The following is a 19012-nucleotide window of genomic DNA, read 5'->3' as shown; positions in this document are numbered from 1 at the left end:
TGCCTAAGGAGACTTAATGAGCAATTGAAACCAATTTTTACCAAACAATTTAGTCAGGTGTGTGCCCAATCGTTGATGAGTGGTTTAAAGCTGCCCTGCCCACTATAAAACACATACCTGGTAAGAACTGTCTTGATGAGAAGCATTGTCTGATGAGCATCATGGCTCGGTCAAAAAAGCTGTCTGAAGACCTGCAATCAAGGATTGTTGATTTGTATAAAGCTGGGAAAAGATACAAAACCATCTCTAAAAGTCTGCATGTTCATCAATCGACAGTCAGAGAAGTTGTCTACAAATGGAGAGACTTTGGCACTGTTGCTTCTCTCCCAAGAAATGGCCGTCTACCAAAGATGATGCCAAGAGTTCAGCGCAGAATACTCAGGGAGGTAAAAAAGAACTCGAGAGTGTCTGCTAAAGACTTACAGAAATCACTGGCACTGTCCAATATCTCTGTGCACACATCAACTATATGTAAAACAATGGCCAAGAATGGTGTTCGTGGGAGGACTCCACGGAGGAAGCCACTGCTGTAAAAAAAAAAAAAAAAAAAAAACATTGCTGCTCGTTTAATGTTTGCAAAAAGGCACTTGGACACTCCACAGAAGTTTTGGCAAAATATTTTGTGGACTGATGAAACCAAAGTTCAATTGTTTGGGAGTAACACACAACGTCATGTATGGAGGAAAAATGGAACAGCTCACCAACATCAACACCTCATCCCTACCGTGAAGTATGGTGGAGGGAGCATCATTATTTGGGGCTGTTTTCTGCCTCAGGGCCTCGACAACTTGCAATCATTAATTGAAGAATGAATTCAAAAGTTTATTAGGTTGTTTCGCAGGAAAACCCGAGGCCCTCTGTCAGATAGTTGAAGCAAAAAAGTGGATGGATGCAGCATCAAGACAATGTTCCAAAACACAGAAGTAAATCAACTTCAGATTGGTTTAAGAAGGACAAAATAACGTTCTGGAGTGGCAATGTTAAAGTCTAGACTTGAACCCCATTGAGAAGCTGTTGCATGACCTAAAGACAGCGATTCATGCCAGACAATCTGACTGAACTACGGCAGTTTTGTAGAGAAGAATGGGCCAAGATTAGTCATGATCGATGTGCCAGACTGATCTGCAGCTACAGGAAGCGTCTGGTTGAAGTTATTGCTGCCAAAGGGGGGGCCATAAAATATTAAATGTGATGGTTCACTTCTCTATTTTTCCCCACTCTGTCATTGTTTGCATAATATCCTCATTAAAATATAAAGCCTATAAATAAAAACCTATAAATGTTTGGATGGTTTTCTAGGGCTGTCAAACGATTACAATTTTTAATCGAGTTAGTTACAGCTTAAAAATTCATTAGTTGTAATTAACTGCAATTAATCGCAATTCAAACCATCTATAAAATATGCCATACTTTTCTGTAAATTATTGTTGGAATGGAAAGATAAGACACAAGATGGATATATACATTCAACATACGGTACATAGGGACTGTATTTGTTTATTATAACAATAAATCAACAAGATGGCATTAACATTATTAACATTCTGTTAAAGCGATCCATGGATAGAAAGACTTGTAGTTCATAAAAGATAACTGTTAGTACAAGTTATAGAAATTTTATATTAAAACCCCTCTTAATGTTTTCGTTTAAATAAAATTTGTAAAAATTTCAATCAAAAAATAAACTAGTAGCCCGCCATTGTTGATGTCAATAATTACTTACACAATGCTCATGGGTGCTGAAGCCTATAAAATCAGTCGCACCCAAGCGCCAACAAAGGGCGGCAAAACTCCATAAAACACTATTAACATGTGGGCATTTCACTGTACTGTCATTTAAATCTGTCTGAGCGGGGCATGTGCGTTAATTGCGTCAAATATTTTAACGTGATTAATTTAAAAAATTAATTACCGCCCGTTAACGCGATAATTTTGACAGCCCTAATAAAAACCTATAAATGTTTGGGTGGTTTTAGTTAAAGTAGAAATTTTTTTTTCCATCTGTGTGATTTTGACAAAGATCTGATCACATTTGATGGTGATTTTATGCAGAAATTTGACAAATTCCAAAAGGTTCAGATACTAAATCATACCACTGTACCGTCACAGTATGAGCACTTTCAATGAGACAATATTTCCATTCCATTCCATTGAAAAAGAAAATGTTTTATTTTGGTCCAAAATGATCTAAATACTGTAATACCATAAATAAACAAACCTCCTCAAACCCGAAGAACTTGGTACATATTGTAAAATGTAAATAAAACAATACAATTATTTGATAATCATTTTCAACCTACATTCCACACTAGCGCATATAAAAAATTTTTAAAAAACTGACAAGTTCACGTAAGGGAAATTGCAACGAAGGCACAAAATTCCAATGTCAGTTACTGTAATATAGATCATTTCTGGATTTACAAGAGCAAAATAAAACTTTACCATGCTCATCACTAGTCATATATAAACAGAACTTGGACACCACTGGCTTCTCTAGGCCAGCGCTCATCTGAAATACTACTGAAATACTACTGCTGAATCAAGACAAGAAAGTGTGGCGTGGTCTTACAAGTCCAAATTTCAAAATACATAAAAATAATAATTAAACATTGTAAAATATAGAAGGAGACATTCTTTTTCAAGTATTATTAAAAATAGCTAAAGCACAATTCACTTTTGTGCTACAGTTTTTGATGCTGGAATGGATTTATGGTATTTCCAACCTTTTCAAATGAGAAGGGGTCATTTGAGAGAAGAGGTTTTATTTATTTATTTATTTTAATCCCTCCTTTTCGGTACAAGCATGTTAATGGAACAAAGTTTAATCATTAAATTTTTCACATTTTCCTGTATAAGACAAAAGACTAATAGGTCAAATTGACGATGAGTTGTACATTTTATTTTGGTAAACCACATCTCAGATTATGGATGCAAAACTGTGGGAAAGTTTTGCGTAGGACGACTTCGAAAGAGGGAATCAAAACGTCCACTTGGGAGTTGGTTCCCACAAACATACAAGTTACTCTTGTGATCCATTCTGTGGCCAGCATAAAACTCTTAATAGCTGCCCACGTGTTTTAGTAGCATTTTTAATTCATAATTGTGTAACAACAAGCACTATTTTGCTACTCGAGGATGAAGACTGTGACAACTGTGACTGCTGCTACTATTCTCCTAACCGACAGGCAACAATGAGTACGCAACTGATTATTCAGCACTGATACAAACAATCAAAAATTGGGCTCTGAGGATCCATGCGTATTCCTCCCTAAAATATACCTACAAAATTTCATTGTGATCCATCCACGAATAATGGAGGAATAGATCACAAATTATGGTGTACGCACCCTCAAAACAACACTTGCCTTGACACTTTGACGTCGGTCCAATATGCTTGCCTTTAATAATGTTCCTATGTAGTTTGTACTTGGTTTTAGACAGTTATCTGTGAACAACCAACATTTTTTTTGCAATGCTGCTTGATGGTTTACCTGCTTTAAGAAGTCGCTTTTAGGACATAATATACCACAACATTACTGTGCAAAAGTGGTGGAATGTAACAAAGTAAAAGTACTTCGTTACTGTACTTAAGTACATTTTTGTGTATCTGTCCTTTACTTAAGTACAATTACGAAGTAGTTCTGTTTACTTTTCTTGACTACATTTTACAGCCCGTATCTACTTTTGTTTTTCTCATTATGAATTGATAGTTTCGTTTTCATGCCTCCGGCACAATCGCAACTATACCCTAACTGAGCACTAGAGGCAGCAACATGAGTACAAGCAAGATTAGGCAGGTGAACAAGATATTGACCAACAGCAAGCAGTTGGGTGGGCGCAGCACACCTTTGTACAGTAAGTGCCAAGTGGGGTTATATGCACTTGACTAAAGCATAATTTATTTCGGGAAATCCCGCGGGTCACGGGACGGGAAATATAATCAACGGGGGTGGGAACACCTAAATAGATGACGATTTTCACCTGTTATAAAACCTAGAGGACCAAAGCGTCCATTTTTGTAGTTCTATTTTTGTGGGCCAACACTGTACTAAGCTGCGTTAGCACGTCAAAATACTGTATATCCATAGTTTCCAACGCTTCGACTTCCAGCTTCTATGTTTGTGCGGACTCAACATGGCGAATGGTGGAGGTGAAAACCTGAGGAGTTAACTACATATAAAACTCGGAAATAATGAGCCAGCTGAGGTCCAAGTTTTAGAAAATTTCTTGAGAGTGAAACGCGACAATGCCATTACAAAATAAGTGGCATGTAAAAAATGCCGGAGCATAGACTTCATAATGTAATTGACGGGACACAGGGCGCGGGGCCGATAAATAGGGCGCCTGCATTGTTGGCGAGGAGTCAAAGCTGACCGAGTGGAATAACAAACAAAGAGCTTTTTACTTTGAAATTATTGTGAATAATTGCTTAAATCCCTGAATTCTTTATAGATATGGATGTAAAACAGTCTCGATTCTTGGTTAAAAGCACAAAAAAAAACAAAAAAAACGTGCAGGTAGCATTTATTTTACGTATATATTGCAAACTATGATGCCAGTGCCTTAGCGGCTAATTCCTCCTTTTTTTCCACAACGTTTCAAATTGCATGCATGGTACGAAAAATATAATAATTACCTTGAATCCTCGAACAAATCACTCCTGAGACAATCCTTCCTGCTTGTATGTGATAAAGCTGTTGTACTTTTTGAACCAAAATCCACCGTTAGTTCGCTTAGTTCGCTGAGTGTGTGTGTTTGTGAATAGCTCCTCTTGATGTGGGCAGCCCCCTGCTTGAAGGAGTTGCGCAGTGCATGGCCAAGCTGACCCGTCAATAATGATGATGTCTATGGGCAGAGATAGGGCCTCTATTAATCGGCCCCACGCCCCGTGTCCCGTCAACATACAGTGTATGAAGTCTATGAGTTAGGTGATGTAGAAATTTTCCATAGGTTAGGTGATGTAGAAATGTTCCATGTATTGGATGGATGGATGGATGGATGGACGGACGGACGGACGGACGGACGGATGGACAGATTAGATATTACATCGTCGTAGCATACAAAGGAATGCTACTCTGATCAATTGTACCAGCCCAAAATAAAAACACAAAAGGATGGTTGTCTTTGACTAATTTAAAATGTAAAAGAAAAGGACGTAAATTGTCTTCAAATTCTGAAATGACCCACCTAATAGAACATCGTTGTAGCATACGTAGAATGCCTCTGTGATGACGTAAACTTGCACGATAGACGTAGTTGTCAGACTGGCATACAGGTATGCTATTCTGATAAAGTACGATGGATTGACAGGTAAATACTGCAACGTTAGTGGAATTATAATCCATTTATCTATCAATGGTATATTATTCTTTAAAATGAGTTTGAATTCACTCAACTCAAAGGACGTTGCATTATGGCGGCTTCTGTTGAAAAATACCATAGAAGAAGGCCTTGGGAGAGAGATATCAAAGTAAGACGTAAGACAAGAAAAGACTCGTAAAGATTATGTGTGAGACTGATGGCAGGATCCTGATGCAAATCCTCATTAGCAGTCAGAGCAGCACCTCAAGGAGAGATCTTATTTTAGACCTCAAGCAGGCAGCATATACGGGCAGGGTCATTTTTCCTGTTTTAGCTCCTCATGGCCTTCCATAGTCAGCACTATTACTGTATTGATTCATGGACTCCAAGGCGAAAGAAAGGGGGATGCTGTGAAAGGGTGTGGCGCTTCTTATGGGATTAAATCCAAGAACATCCATGCTAGGTATTTAACTGCACTTCTCTCAAGGAGTTTGAACAGAATTCAGCTGTTTTCTCACACTGGATGCTCATTTTAGGACATCAGGGAAGCAGAAAAGAGAGCAGTACATCATAAGGTGTCAACATGCTGCAGTGCAGGCTTGTCAGAGAAGCTGACGACAAAAGTGGATCCGTTCCAAATAAACATCCGAGTGCTCGGCTGTTGTTGGATTGATGACTTGGTGAGTTATACATTGGGAGACAAGAGGAAATGTGACATCATTATTAAAGGAGTTAGCTATACAAGTATGTGACTAAGAACCTTCCTAGTCTTCAAAGTGTAACAACATTGAGCTCTGGTGGTGCTCTGGATTAATTAAGTAGAGAGGGGTTAAATCAGCATTTTGGGGCACTGAAATAAACACACATGGGTTGTTTTTAAGACATTTCAATGTAAACCTTTTGTGAACTCTGACATTAGATGAAGACGTCACTTAAACTTTTTTTATTTCTTTGATTTTTTTTTATCCTGTCGTGTTCAGCTGCTTAGACTTGGATAATGGGAATATGAGTGTCTTTATAGGCTGAATGGTTTTAATGTGCAACATGGGGTTTGGTATCCTCCCATTATGGTTGTTATATTTTGTTTTTTCAGAGAAAGCAGCTGGACACAACTAGTTTCGGGGGGACAGAGAGAAGGGCGAGAAGAGGAAATGGGAAGGAAGAACAGACAGAAGAATAGAAGCAATAGTGATACAAAAAAGAAAACCCACATCAGTAACAGTGGGGGATGCTAGTCTTAAAATGAGGGGAGGCTCAAAGTGTGTCCGCATGTGAGTGCTTTTTGAAGGAGGAGGAGTTCAGGGGCACCCTCTGCTCAGTAGGGAAAGAAATATGAATACCAGAAGTCAAGTTTCCAAACCAGAGGGGGTAGCAACGCATTACATTTATTCCGTTACATTTACTGGGGTAACTTTTTGAGAAAAAAATACTTCTTATAGTTTTACCACGCAATAATTTTTACTTCTACTTGAGTAAATTTGTGCTGAAGAAACATTACTTTTACTCTGCTACTTTGTGCTACACTGGAGCCCTTCAATTTTTTCTACAAATTGGCCTTTATTTCTGCCAGAGATGCTGACAGTGGCTGTCTCACTTTCACAGATGAGACGTCACGAGAATAACTAAACAAAATAAACAAATTAATGACTCCATTGCGTAACAATGTTTTTCTTCACTAGAGGGCGCTCATGCTCATTGGACAGTTAATGTTTTAAGTCTTGTTGTGGTCTGAATTGGATTATTTTTGTGTCATCTTTTTTGGTTTAATCTGGTCATGTCATATTACAGTACAAAAATTAACAGTTCATATGGATGAGGGGTGGGGGACCTACAGTGGGGCAAATAAGTATTTAGTCAACCACCAATTGTGCAAGTTCTACTACTTGAAAAGATTAGAGAGGACTGTAATTGTCAACATGGGTAAACCTCAACCATGAGAGACAGAATGTGGAAATAAACAGAAAATCACATTGTTTGATTTGTAAAGAATTTATTTCCAAATTACAGTGGAAAATAAGTATTTGGTCACCTACAAACAAGCAAGATTTCTGGCTGTCAAAGAGGTCTAACTTCTTCTAACGAGGTATAATGAGGCTCCACTCGTTACCTGTTTTAATGGCACCTGTTTTAACTCATTATTGGTATAAAAGACACCTGTCCACAATCTTAGTCAGTCACACTCCAAACTCTACTATGGCCAAGACCAAAGAGCTGTCAAAGGACACCAGAGACAAAATTGTAGACCTGCACCAGGCTGGGAGGACTGAATCTGGAATAGGTAAAACGCTTGGTGTAAAGAAATCAACTGTGGGAGCAATTATTAGAAAATGGAAGACATACAAGACCATTGATAATCTCCCTCGATCTGGGGCTCCATGCAAGATCTCACCTCATGGCGTCAAAATGATCACAAGAACGGTGAGCAAAAATCCCAGAATCACACGGGGGGACCTAGTGAATGACCTACAGAGAGCTGGGACCACAGTAAGAAAGGCTACTATCAGAAACACAATGCGCCGCCAGGGACTCAAATCCTGCACTGCCAGACGTGTCCCCCTGCTGAAGCCAGTACACGTCCAGGCCTGTCTGCGGTTCGCTAGAGAGCATTTGGATGATCCAGGAGAGGACTGGGAGAATGTGTTATGGTCAGATGAAACCAAAATAGAACTTTTTGGTAGAAACACAGGTAGTCGTGTTTGGAGGAGAAAGAATACTGAATTACATCTGAAGAACACCATACCCACTGTGAAGCATGGGGGTGGAAACATCATGCTTTGGTGCTGTTTTTCTGCAAAGGGACCAGGACGACTGATCTGTATAAAGGAGAGAATGAATGGGGCCTTGTATCGAGAGATTTTGACTGAAAATCTCCTTCCTTCAGCAAGGGCATTGAAGATGAGACGTGGCTGGGTCTTTCAGCATGACAATGATCCCAAACACACACCCACGGCAACAAAGGAGTGGCTTCGTAAGAAGCATTTCAAGGTCCTGGAGTGGCCTAGCCAGTCTCCAGATCTCAACCCCAAAGAAAATCTGTGGAGGGAGTTAAAAGTCCGTGTTGCCCAACGACAGCCCCAAAACATCACTGCTCTAAAGTAGATCTGCATGGAGGAGTGGGCCAAAGAACCAGCAACAGTGTGTGAAAAGCTTGTGAAGAGTTACAGAAAACGTTTGGCCTCTGTTGCCAAAAAAGCGTACATAACAAAGTATTGAGATGAACTTTTGGTATTGACCAAATACTTATTTTCCACCATGATTTGCAAATAAATTCTTTAAAAATCAAACAATATGATTTTCTGGTTTTTTTTCACATTCTGTCTCTCATGGTTGAGGTTTACCCATGTTGACAATTACAGGCCTCTAATATTTTCAAGTGGGAGAACTTGCACCATTAGTGGTTGACTAAATACTTATTTGCCCCACTGTACAGTATGTGTTGTATATCGCTCAAAATTAAATTTCATTGTCAATGAACATGTCAGTGCTGTCAGAATGACAAGTGTACGTCAGTTTTGATGAAAATTGCAAGTTACACCTTTGTGTGTGGAAGATTGATTGCAAGAGACTGGACAAGATTGAGTGTACACTTTAACTGGTTTTACAATTTCCTGACAGACCATGTCACTGTGTTACAGAAAGTAAAAGACAAAGATAACACAAAGAAACAAAGAAAAAAACAAAAGCAAAATTAGAAATGTGAACATAAGACAATCGGCACAACTAAACATTGAGTGCTACATGTAAGGATTTTTCCCCCCCATTCTTTCTACACATCCTGACATTCCTCCCTGTTGGGCCACAGATTTTCATCCACGTCACAATGGATGTCTTCTCTTGCTAAACAGCGTGGAAAGAATGTTCTTGAATGCCTTATCCAGCCTCTGTAGGCATCTGCTGTGATGTCACTGCATGCTGCATTCGTTGCATCCAGAAGAGTCATCTGCATGTGAGGTTGGCGATCATACACTTGCCATCTCCATGTGGAGAAAAGGGGATTGAGGAACGAGGAGTATGAAGGGAGGAACTCCATTACCATTCTGTTGTTGGTTGCAAACCATTCCCTGATTATGTTGTAGTGGTCCAAACTATCACAAAATGCTAAGTAATAAGCAGACACATTTACACATTCTGAGAACATGTTCATCCATTTTACATGTAAAGACCTATGCAATGAAGTAATGAATAAATGTTGTGGATGGTGAGACCATTCAATAGAGAGCGATGATCATCCATTTTGACCATCGTGACAGATGCAAATAATAATGTAGGAAACAGCAGAGAATTGTACAAAATCATTTGCATGAATGCACAAAAACATCTGCAACTTGCTCAAAGAAATGAGAAATTGCTCTTTTGATGTGCACTAGTGATACGATGTTGTGAGGATTGAACAAGTAGTTTTCAGAATTTCAATTTTGAGCTGAGAAACATACCAAAGCAATTGAGAAAAACTGTATTTTAACTGCCAGGTTCTCGCCTGGCAACTAATAACTCAACACCGTGAAGGTACCGTGCAGGCAGGGAAGTGCAGTGTAGGCATATAAAAAAAAGTGTGTTAAAGGGACACTTAAACTAAAAATTGCCTTGCATTGTCAGCAGCATCACTCATTCATCATGAAAATTGACCAGACTATAACAAAAGATCTGAGTTCTTTATTATAAAAGGATAGACATTTGCACTCATACGGTACCGTCATATATAATATTTGTCCCTTGAAATGTGCGTCTTTCACTGTATACGTTCATTGATATTGACCTACTGGTCACATTATGTGTAACAAGTGTTTAAGTGATACTAAAATTTATCTTAACCCTCTCTTCCCTGCCTCTTTAAACAACACTCTAACCTTAGCTTTTTTTCTTTCAGTAAGCAACAACAAATAAAATGTTATTCTTACAATGGCAACGCGGAAATGGAAAAGTACTGTATATTCACATATAGTCATGTGGTCAGGACACAGACAACACAGGTGGCTTTAGGCTGTATTGGCACCATGGAAAAAGTGCTTAGAAAATGGATTTCGTTCCACTGAAATGGATCTACATGATCTCTGCATTGTAATTTACATACGTTGCTAATTACTACCAAAAAAAAAGTTCTACTCACAGTTTCCAGTCATTTTTTAGTAATTAGCGTTTTCGTGTCGGTCTTTTTTTCCCCCGTGGCGCAGTGATATTGATACGGTGGAGTCGTATCGTCAGTGTGTGAAGCCATTTTAGGTCACGTGCACCAATAGGAGACGAGGACTGTTGCTATGCGCTTCGATAAACAAACAATATGGCGGCGACCGTGCCAAGCTACGACACGAGCGAAGATGAACCAAAGATAAGAAAACCGCATTCGGAATTTAGTCAAAAGGCATCGAAACGATGCTATATGCATCTCTCAACTGTCCAAGGGCGAAAAAGGGCAGGAATTTGGAAAAAACGTGCAGAGCCCGCGTGGTTGCGTCAGACAATGGCTTTCTTCCCAGGCTCCGTCAAAGGATCTTGCTGAAAATGCGTCGACTGGGATTTTTAACGACATTCACTACAGGTAAGCCACACACACGCCTTTTGTTGTGAATAACTATGGGAGTTGTGGGCTTCTGGTCAGATCACATATGAAGTTAAGACTTGCAATGTGAGTTCTGGGCTGTAGCGGTCATTATTATGATGTTAGATTGTTAACTTTGAGCAAAAAGTTTAGATTGACAAATAACATAGTATTTAGTCTGTTTAACCGTAGTTCCAAAAACCTATTTGATAATTTTATTCAGGAAAAAATGGCAGAATAGACAAGCCTATATAATTTGGATTGGAAGATTATGTAAATATGATATGGATGAAACAGTTCTCACATGGTTTATGTGTGTGTGCGTGTTTTTCAGAACTGAAACACCTTCACTGACAGCTACAACTTCTTCTGTGAGACCGTCGTCCATTAAAAGATTAGAGTTGACCAGGAAGTGCTGTGAATGGACAAGCTTGTGGAAATATGGCTTTATTGGGACCATGGAAAAAGTGCTTAGAAAATTGATTTTTTCAAAGCCAATACCCTCCTAACTTAGTCACCAGCCAGAAATGTATCCTGATGTGAATACACAAAAATACAGATCTAGTGTTGCTGTTTTTGCTTGTTTTAAGTGTTATATTAATTCTGGCAACACAAAATCTTTATCAAATGTCATAAACACATCTACCAAACATTTGAAACAAGTATTGGTGCCTTAGTATACACATAGGTGAATTCAGAATGAGAAATGTAGCTAATTTCTTGAAGGAAACACTTCAACATTAATGATTTGCACCCAGCACAATGAAATATATATTGAATTAAGCTAAAGGCTTATGTGTCATATTAAAAATATCACAACCTACTATGCAATGAAATATATAAAATAAAAAATGCACGCCATGATCATAAATAGCTGAAAATCAACCCAATTGCTACCACACCCTCCTAGATGTGAATCATGGCAAAAATGGAATAAGACAAAAAAATTAAAGGGTGATCAAAAATATAATGTGCCAAAATCATAAGGTGATACTTAAAAAATGAAAGACATCACAAAAGAAGTGATGGACACGTGTTGACGATAACTTCCAAGTTTTATTTCATGTTTCACAAGTGCTCAAATGTGAGCACACCCAGCAGCACGGACAAAATCAAGCCACGATGAGAATTCCTCTCAAACGTGTGCATGTCGCAGTTATTGTCTTGATTGCGACTGTTGTTCGATATTTCACATCATCAGTACTTGCTGGACGTGTTGGTATGTTAAAGACAAAGTTCGTTATCCATCTTTATGGCACATAACGTATGTTATACACTAAGTGTATGTTCCACCACTTCCAGCGAATATTGATGACATGAAAGATTACATAACAGACCCAATCAACGCGGGAGGGAGGAATTCTCATGTCAACTTGATGTTGTCCATGCTGCTGGTGATGGCCATATTTGAGTACTATGAAAACATGAAATTAAACTTAGTTACTTCCTACATCTGTCCAAGGTAGTTTTTTTTTTTTTTTTTATGTTTTTTGTTTTTGACATGGCATTTTGATTTTGGCACAGCCTTTTTTAATCACACTGTATATACACAAAAGGTTGGAATCATTCAAGTATAGTACTGTTGGTACACATTTATTTAAACATGGAAGTATCTCATACTATAGAAATACACATTATTACACATACAAATATTGAAAAACGAAAAAAAAAAATAGAAATAAAAGAATAGTAAAACTGTACATGACAACATTACTCCTCAAAATCGCTTTACTCAAAGTCATCATCCCATCCAAGTGTCTTCTGTTTCTTTGGAAACATTCTCACATGCTTGGCACCGATATAAATCAGTACAAGAAAGTTTTGCAGACATACAGGAACATCTTCCCATGTCACAATTGGTTGCCTTTCAACTACAGTTGACTACTTGCAAAACAGTATCGGGCAGGATTTTTAGTCATCCATGTCACTGCCAACTGCCCATCCTCAATGTCCCACCCATTCCCAATGGGTGAAGGGGCACACATTTTAACTGTCAGACAACGTTTCATAATTGCTGCTTGATAGTCTGCTGTCCTGCAATGTTGGTACAGAGCATCAGTTTTGGGGGGAATAGAATGTTCTGGCAAGACTGACGAGGCCATACAGAAAGATCTGCATTTGGCATCATTTTTGGCACATGACTGGCAAAACAGGTGGCACACGTATTTACACAACGTGTTAAATGTTTGTAGGTCAAGTTTAAAACTGCTGCCCAGCTTTGCAAACCCAGTCAGGTATTCTTTTTTATGACGTGCAAAAGAAAAGGTTTTTTTTGCCTTTGCCATGAAAGGCACAAGCAGAGTCACAACCGAAAGTTACGTATGTAACTACGGTTCTATGAATCCCGAATGACCGCCAGAGGCGGTGCTGAAAGCACTGAATGATCCCTTCGCGCATGCGCAGTGCGAGTATTAATACCAAAAAAGTCACCTGTGACCCCAGGTTGACCTCCTGCCGGGGTATAAGTTCCGGCGTCAACCTCGTACCAGCCCCTACAGAACCTTCTCGCGTGTGGCACGAGGATTCTGAGTGACGGAACGCTCTGGCGGTCATTCGGGATTCATAGAACCGTAGTTACATACGTAACTTTCGTTCTATTTCATCCCTGCTAACCGCCAGAGGCGGTGCTGAAAGCACTGAATGACCAATACCAGCGGGGTCACGAAGAAACAGACACAAACCTCATAGGGAAGTCCCCTCCGATCCGAAGACCGCACCCAGCGGGTGGGGAGAGGTGACGTCCAAACAGTAGAACCTGAAGAAGGTGCCAGGCGCCGACCATGAGGCGGCGGCACAGATGTCCTCCAGAGGCACCCCTTTCAGGGCAGCCCAGGATGTGGCCACGCCCCTGGTAGAGTGACAGCGCACACCCGACGGCAGGGGGCGACAAGCCATCTGATAGGAGTAAGAAATAGTATCAACGACCCAATGAGAGAGGCGCTGCTTGGAGAGGGCAGAGCCCCGACCACGTGCCCCGTAGCAGACAAAAAGTTGGGACGACCTACGAAAACTTGCCGTGGAGTCCACATAAAGCCTCAGGGCCCTCACCGGGCACAACAGCTCCTGTCTGCCCCCACCCTCCCCAGGCGGGGGGCGGTAACGAGCAAGGCGTAAGGGACGATTGCAACGGGAGCCAGCCAACACCTTGGGCATAAACGCAACGTTAGGCCACAGTGTGACACCTGAACCCTCGGGGTGCCAAAACATGCACGACGGGCTAACCGAGAGTGCGTGCAGTTCGCCAACCCGCTTAGCAGAGGCAACGGCCAGCAGGAACGCCGCCTTGCGGGCGACCCACTGAGGCCCGGCCGCATCCATAGGCTCGAAGGGGGGGCGGCACAAGCTGTCAAGCACCAGCTGCAGATCCCAGACCGGGGCGCGAGGACACCTGCGGGGGTGGAGCCTCAGAGCCCCCTTGAGGAATGTAGCGACCAGGCCGTGGTTCCCCACAGATCCACCAGAGACCTTGGCGTGATGAGCAGAGATGGCAGCGACGTAGACCTTGAGGGTGGACGGAGAGCGACCAATATCAAGGAGGGACTGTAAGAAGTCCAGAACAGTGGGGACAGAACAACTCACCGGGTCATCCCCACGGTCCCCGCACCACTTCACGAACAACCTCCACCGGCCAGCGTACTGCAGCCGGGTGGAGGGCGCCCGGGCGTTCAAAAGTGTCCGCCTGACTGAACTCGAGCAGGCGTCAAACAGCGAGTCGGTCCCCTCAGCGGCCAGACGTGCAGGCGGAGACGGCGAGGATCGGGATGCCATAACTGGCCCCCCAACTGGGACAGTAGATCCCGCCTCTCGGGGAGGCACCAAGGCTCGCCGACACACAGGCTGCGCAGCAGGGGAAACCATAGGCGAGCCGGCCAGAAGGGGGCCACCAGCAGCAATGAGTGCCCCTCCAAAGACACCCTCCGAAGCGTCAGCCAGATCAGAGGGAGCGGCGGGAAGGCGTAGAGCAGGACCCTCGGCCAGGGGTGGGCCAGCGCGTCCTGACCTAGAGGGCTGGAGCGCTCCCCCAGGGAAAACCAGAGAGGGCAATGGGCCGACTCCCGGGAGGCGAAGAGGTCCACCTCGGCTTGGCCGAAAACTCCCCAAATCGCGCGCACCACCTCGGGATGGAGGCGCCACTCCCCCGGCTGGAGGCGACGGCGGGACAAGGAGTCCGCCAGACGGTTCAACTGGCCGGGAAGATAGGCGGCCCGCAGACTCGCAAGACGAGGGGCCGCCCACACAAGAAGACGGCGGGAGGCCTCCAAGAGATGAGCAGACCTCGTGCCCCCCTGGTGGTTGATGTGGTACACGGCGGCAGCGTTGTCTGAACGCACCAGCACGTGCCTTCCCCGTAGGAAAGGGTAAAAGTGCCGGAGAGCCAGGTGAACCGCACGCAGCTCCAGGACGTTGATGTGGACAGCGTGGTCCCGCAGAGACCAGCTGCCCCGAGCAGCCCTGCGCTGCCAGACGGCACCCCATCCCAAGCGACTGGCGTCCGTAGTGACCACCTCGCGACGGACTGGGGCAACCCCCAATGGAACGCCCTCCAACAAGAAAGCCCCGTTCCTCCACGGCGCCAAGGCCACCGCGCACCGGCTGGAGACTCTCAGTAACCGTCGTCGGTGCCGCCTGGCGTCCAGGCGAAAGCCATTCAGCCAACGCTGCAGGGGGCGCAAGAAGAGAAGACCAAGGGGCACGACCGCGGTCAGGGACGTCAGCACGCCCAAGAGACGCAGAAAGGTCAGATACGGACGTACCTGACCCACCGGAAAATGCGAGAGGAGGCGAAGAGCGGCCTCCACCCGACGGGACGACGGTCGAGCCAACATGGCCACCGAGTCCAGAGACACCCCGAGGAAGGTCGCCTGCTGAGAAGGAACCAGACACGACTTCCCCAAATTCACCCTGATGCCCAAGCGATCCACGTGGGCAAGAAGGACTGCCGTATCGCCGTACGCCTGAGCGCGCGACGGCGCACACAGCAGCCAGTCGTCGAGGTAGGGCAGAATCTTCATGCCCACCGACTGGAGGGGAGCCAGACCAGCCCGCACAACACGGGTGAACACCCTCGGGGAAAGGGAGAGCCCGAAGGGGAGCACCCTGAACTGCCAGTGGCGACCCCTGTAGGCGAAGCGGAGAAACCGCCTGTGGCGAGGAGCGACCGGCACATGAAAGTAGGCGTCCTTCAGGTCCACGGAGGTGAACCACTCCCCCCGGGCGACCACCCGCAATACATCCGCGACGGTCAACATGCGGAACGGAAGTACCTTCAGGTACCGATTGAGGCCCCGCAAATCCAGAACCGGCCGAAAACCGCCGGTCTTCTTCGGAACCAGAAAATAAGTTGAGTAAAAACCCCGGGGGCAAGCCCGGGGATCCACAGGCTCGATGGCCCCCATGGCCAGGAGAGAAGACAGCTCCCGGCTCAGAGCCAGAGCCCTCGCCGGGTCCGAGACAGTAGTCACCCGGACCCGGCGGGACACGGGGGGCCGGCGTCGGAACTGGAGCACGTACCCATGGGTCAAGGTGGATATCACCCAGGGGTCCGAAACTCGAGCAGCCCAGTACCTGAGCTGCTGGTGGGAAAAAAAAAAATCCGACGGCCGGCCCAACGGCCTCAGTCCCTGCCCCTCCGGCCCCGACGGGCCCTGGGGGGCTGGCGGGCGGGATGCCCCGCCTGCGCCCGACGTGGAGGCAAGCGGGCGGGGTCACGAAAGGAATCGGCTGAATGCCGGGAGGCTGGCTGGGCACCATAGCCCCCATCAGGGGAAAGGTGCGCCGCACGGCGAGGACGAAAACCAGCAGAGGGAGCCCCCAGCCCACCTGCAGGAGCGGAGCCCCGACGCAGGCCCGACAGCTGTTGCCTGGTCGCACGGGCCGAAATAGTCCTCTCCAAGGCAGACACCGCCGCCGAGCCAAAAAGATGGCCGGGTTCAACCGGAACGTCACGGAGCGTCCTCCGGGCAGGCTCAGTCAGGGGGGACTGAGCAAGCCACACCTGACGACGAGCCTGCACAAGATAGGACATCGTCCGCCCGAGCTCCCGCGTCACCAGGGCGAACGCGTGCAACGCCGCGTCGCAGAAGCCCACGGCAGAGGTGTCAGCACCGCTCTCGGGCAAGGACGCCGAGAGGGCCAACAAGAGGTGAGCCATGGAATTACCGATGCGCCCAGCACGCGCACCGGCACCATAGGCCCGGAGAATGAGTTCATCCGTCAGCCGACCCTGTGGCTGAGGGCACCGCACAACCGGGCGGAGAGACTCCTCAGGGGACACGATGAGGGATGCAATGGCGGGCTCAACACCCGGCATGCGGTCCAGGCCCACAGCGGCCGGATCATGCATGGCCGCCAGAGCCCGACCATCGGCCGAAAGACGAGAGAGAGCCGCCGGATCCCTCCAGCCCGCATGGAGCTCCCTAACAAAGTCGGCCGAAGCAGGGACCGCAAAATTCGGGGCGGACCGCTGGTGCCGAAAAAATGCGCTCGCCGGCGCCGAAACGGGCCGTTGAGGCAAGTCCAGCTGTAGACGCGCCAACGCGCCGCGCAGCACCGCCAGTATGGAAGCGTCAGGGGAGCCGGCTGACGAGCCCAGCGCAGAGGACGAGGAGCCGAGCTCCGAAGGCACAAACGCCGACTCACCCACGTCATCATGGAACATGGAAGCCGAAGCCGCCAGCGAGACGGCATCGGCCTCCAGGTCAAGGTCGGGCATGCCAGGCGAACGCGGATCAAAAGCAGCCGCTGAGTCACCCGGGGGACGGTCACCCAATAGAGACCGCAACTCAGCCACCTCCCTGCGCAGCCGCTCGACATCAGAGGCGAGCAGCTCGTCAACTTTCGATCTCTTCGGACGGGGGCCGGACGGAGGAGCCGAAGGACCGCGACGCTTCGAGCGCCTAAGCCCAGAAGGGGGCCGCGTCTCAGATGCGGACGGGCCCCCGAGCACGACGGGGGAGGGGGACGAACAAACATCCGCAAACCCCCCGCGTGGGTCGTCAGATAGGCCACAGCAAGCCGCACACCGGTTCAGGGTGTCGGACGGCCCAAGGAGGGAACCGCAGGCCACACAGCAGTGAGAGCCCTCCATAGCGACGCGACCGTGAAAACAGCGAGCCGAGGGAAGGTGGCGCGAACGGCACCTACACGGCAAGCGCAGGCAAGCCAGCAAAAATGCTAACCACAGGTAAGCTAGCGAAAAAGGCTACCCACGGGTAAGCTAGCGAAAAAGGCTAACCACGGGTAAGCTAGCCAAAAAGGCTAACCACAGGTAAGCTAGCGAAAAAGGCAAACCACAGGTAAGCTAGCGAAAAAGGCAAACCACAGGTAGGCCAGCGACCGATCGCCCACAAGCAGCGGAAAAGCGACGCCACACGGCGAATGCCCGCGCGCGGCCAAACAGGGCGGCACGGAAGCCGACGCGGCGGTCGAGCAACGCGCCGGCGGGGACAATCAAACGGGCGAACGGAGCCGGCGGCCGCGCAAACAGCGGGCCAGCCGTGATCACTCACCCAACACAGACGCCGCCGGCCGGGAGAGGGGTCGCGCACGAAGCCGTCACCGGCGCGGGTCGGCAGTAGTCCCAAGTCCGGAAAACGAAACAAGAAGAAAGCCCAAGACTTCCCGATTGCCAATAGAGTGACGCAGCCTTAGGAGGGCGAACCCGCAGCTCCGACTCAAAGTCTAACAAGGCTATACGCGACACAAGTAGCAACTGCCACGCGAGAAGAAAAAAGGGGCTGGTACGAGGTTGACGCCGGAACTTATACCCCGGCAGGAGGTCAACCTGGGGTCACAGGTGACTTTTTTGGTATTAATACTCGCACTGCGCATGCGCGAAGGGATCATTCAGTGCTTTCAGCACCGCCTCTGGCGGTTAGCAGGGATGAAATAGAACTGTGAATGTATGGATGCCAATGAGTGCTGAACACACACTAGTGCCAGGAGCTGCAGAGACCTTAGAGACGTCAGTCCTCGTTCTGCTGCCTCCTCCTGTGAAAAAATGCAATTTACACTGTAAATCTATCTGCAGACTAACAGCAATCACTGCCACGTCAGTATCAGGGCTTTTATTGACTACAGCTTGATGTTCTTGAGCCAAAAGGTTTATTTAGCCATTGTCACCCATAACTGGTATGCAATAAAAAGTTCTACTGGATTCACTTTCGACACACTGTA

The 19012-nt window shown here is 46.1% G+C and overlaps 1 protein-coding gene across 1 annotated transcript; it reads right to left on the bottom strand.

The window, feature by feature from the left end:
* Positions 1-14193: 14193 nt before the first annotated feature.
* On the bottom strand, positions 14194-18667 carry LOC130921537 (uncharacterized). Its single transcript, XM_057845561.1, has 5 exons — positions 18604-18667; positions 18346-18526; positions 16658-17976; positions 14417-16511; positions 14194-14338 (listed from the first exon to the last, which is right to left on the bottom strand). The coding sequence occupies exons 1-4, from the start codon at positions 18665-18667 to the stop codon at positions 14503-14505; spliced, it is 3573 nt and encodes a 1190-aa protein (XP_057701544.1). The 3' UTR covers positions 14194-14338; positions 14417-14502.
* Positions 18668-19012: the final 345 nt, after the last annotated feature.

This window comes from Corythoichthys intestinalis, chromosome 9, assembly GCF_030265065.1.
Source record: "Corythoichthys intestinalis isolate RoL2023-P3 chromosome 9, ASM3026506v1, whole genome shotgun sequence".
Classification (NCBI taxonomy): domain Eukaryota; kingdom Metazoa; phylum Chordata; class Actinopteri; order Syngnathiformes; family Syngnathidae; genus Corythoichthys; species Corythoichthys intestinalis.
This window is presented reverse-complemented; position numbering and strand designations above follow the sequence as displayed.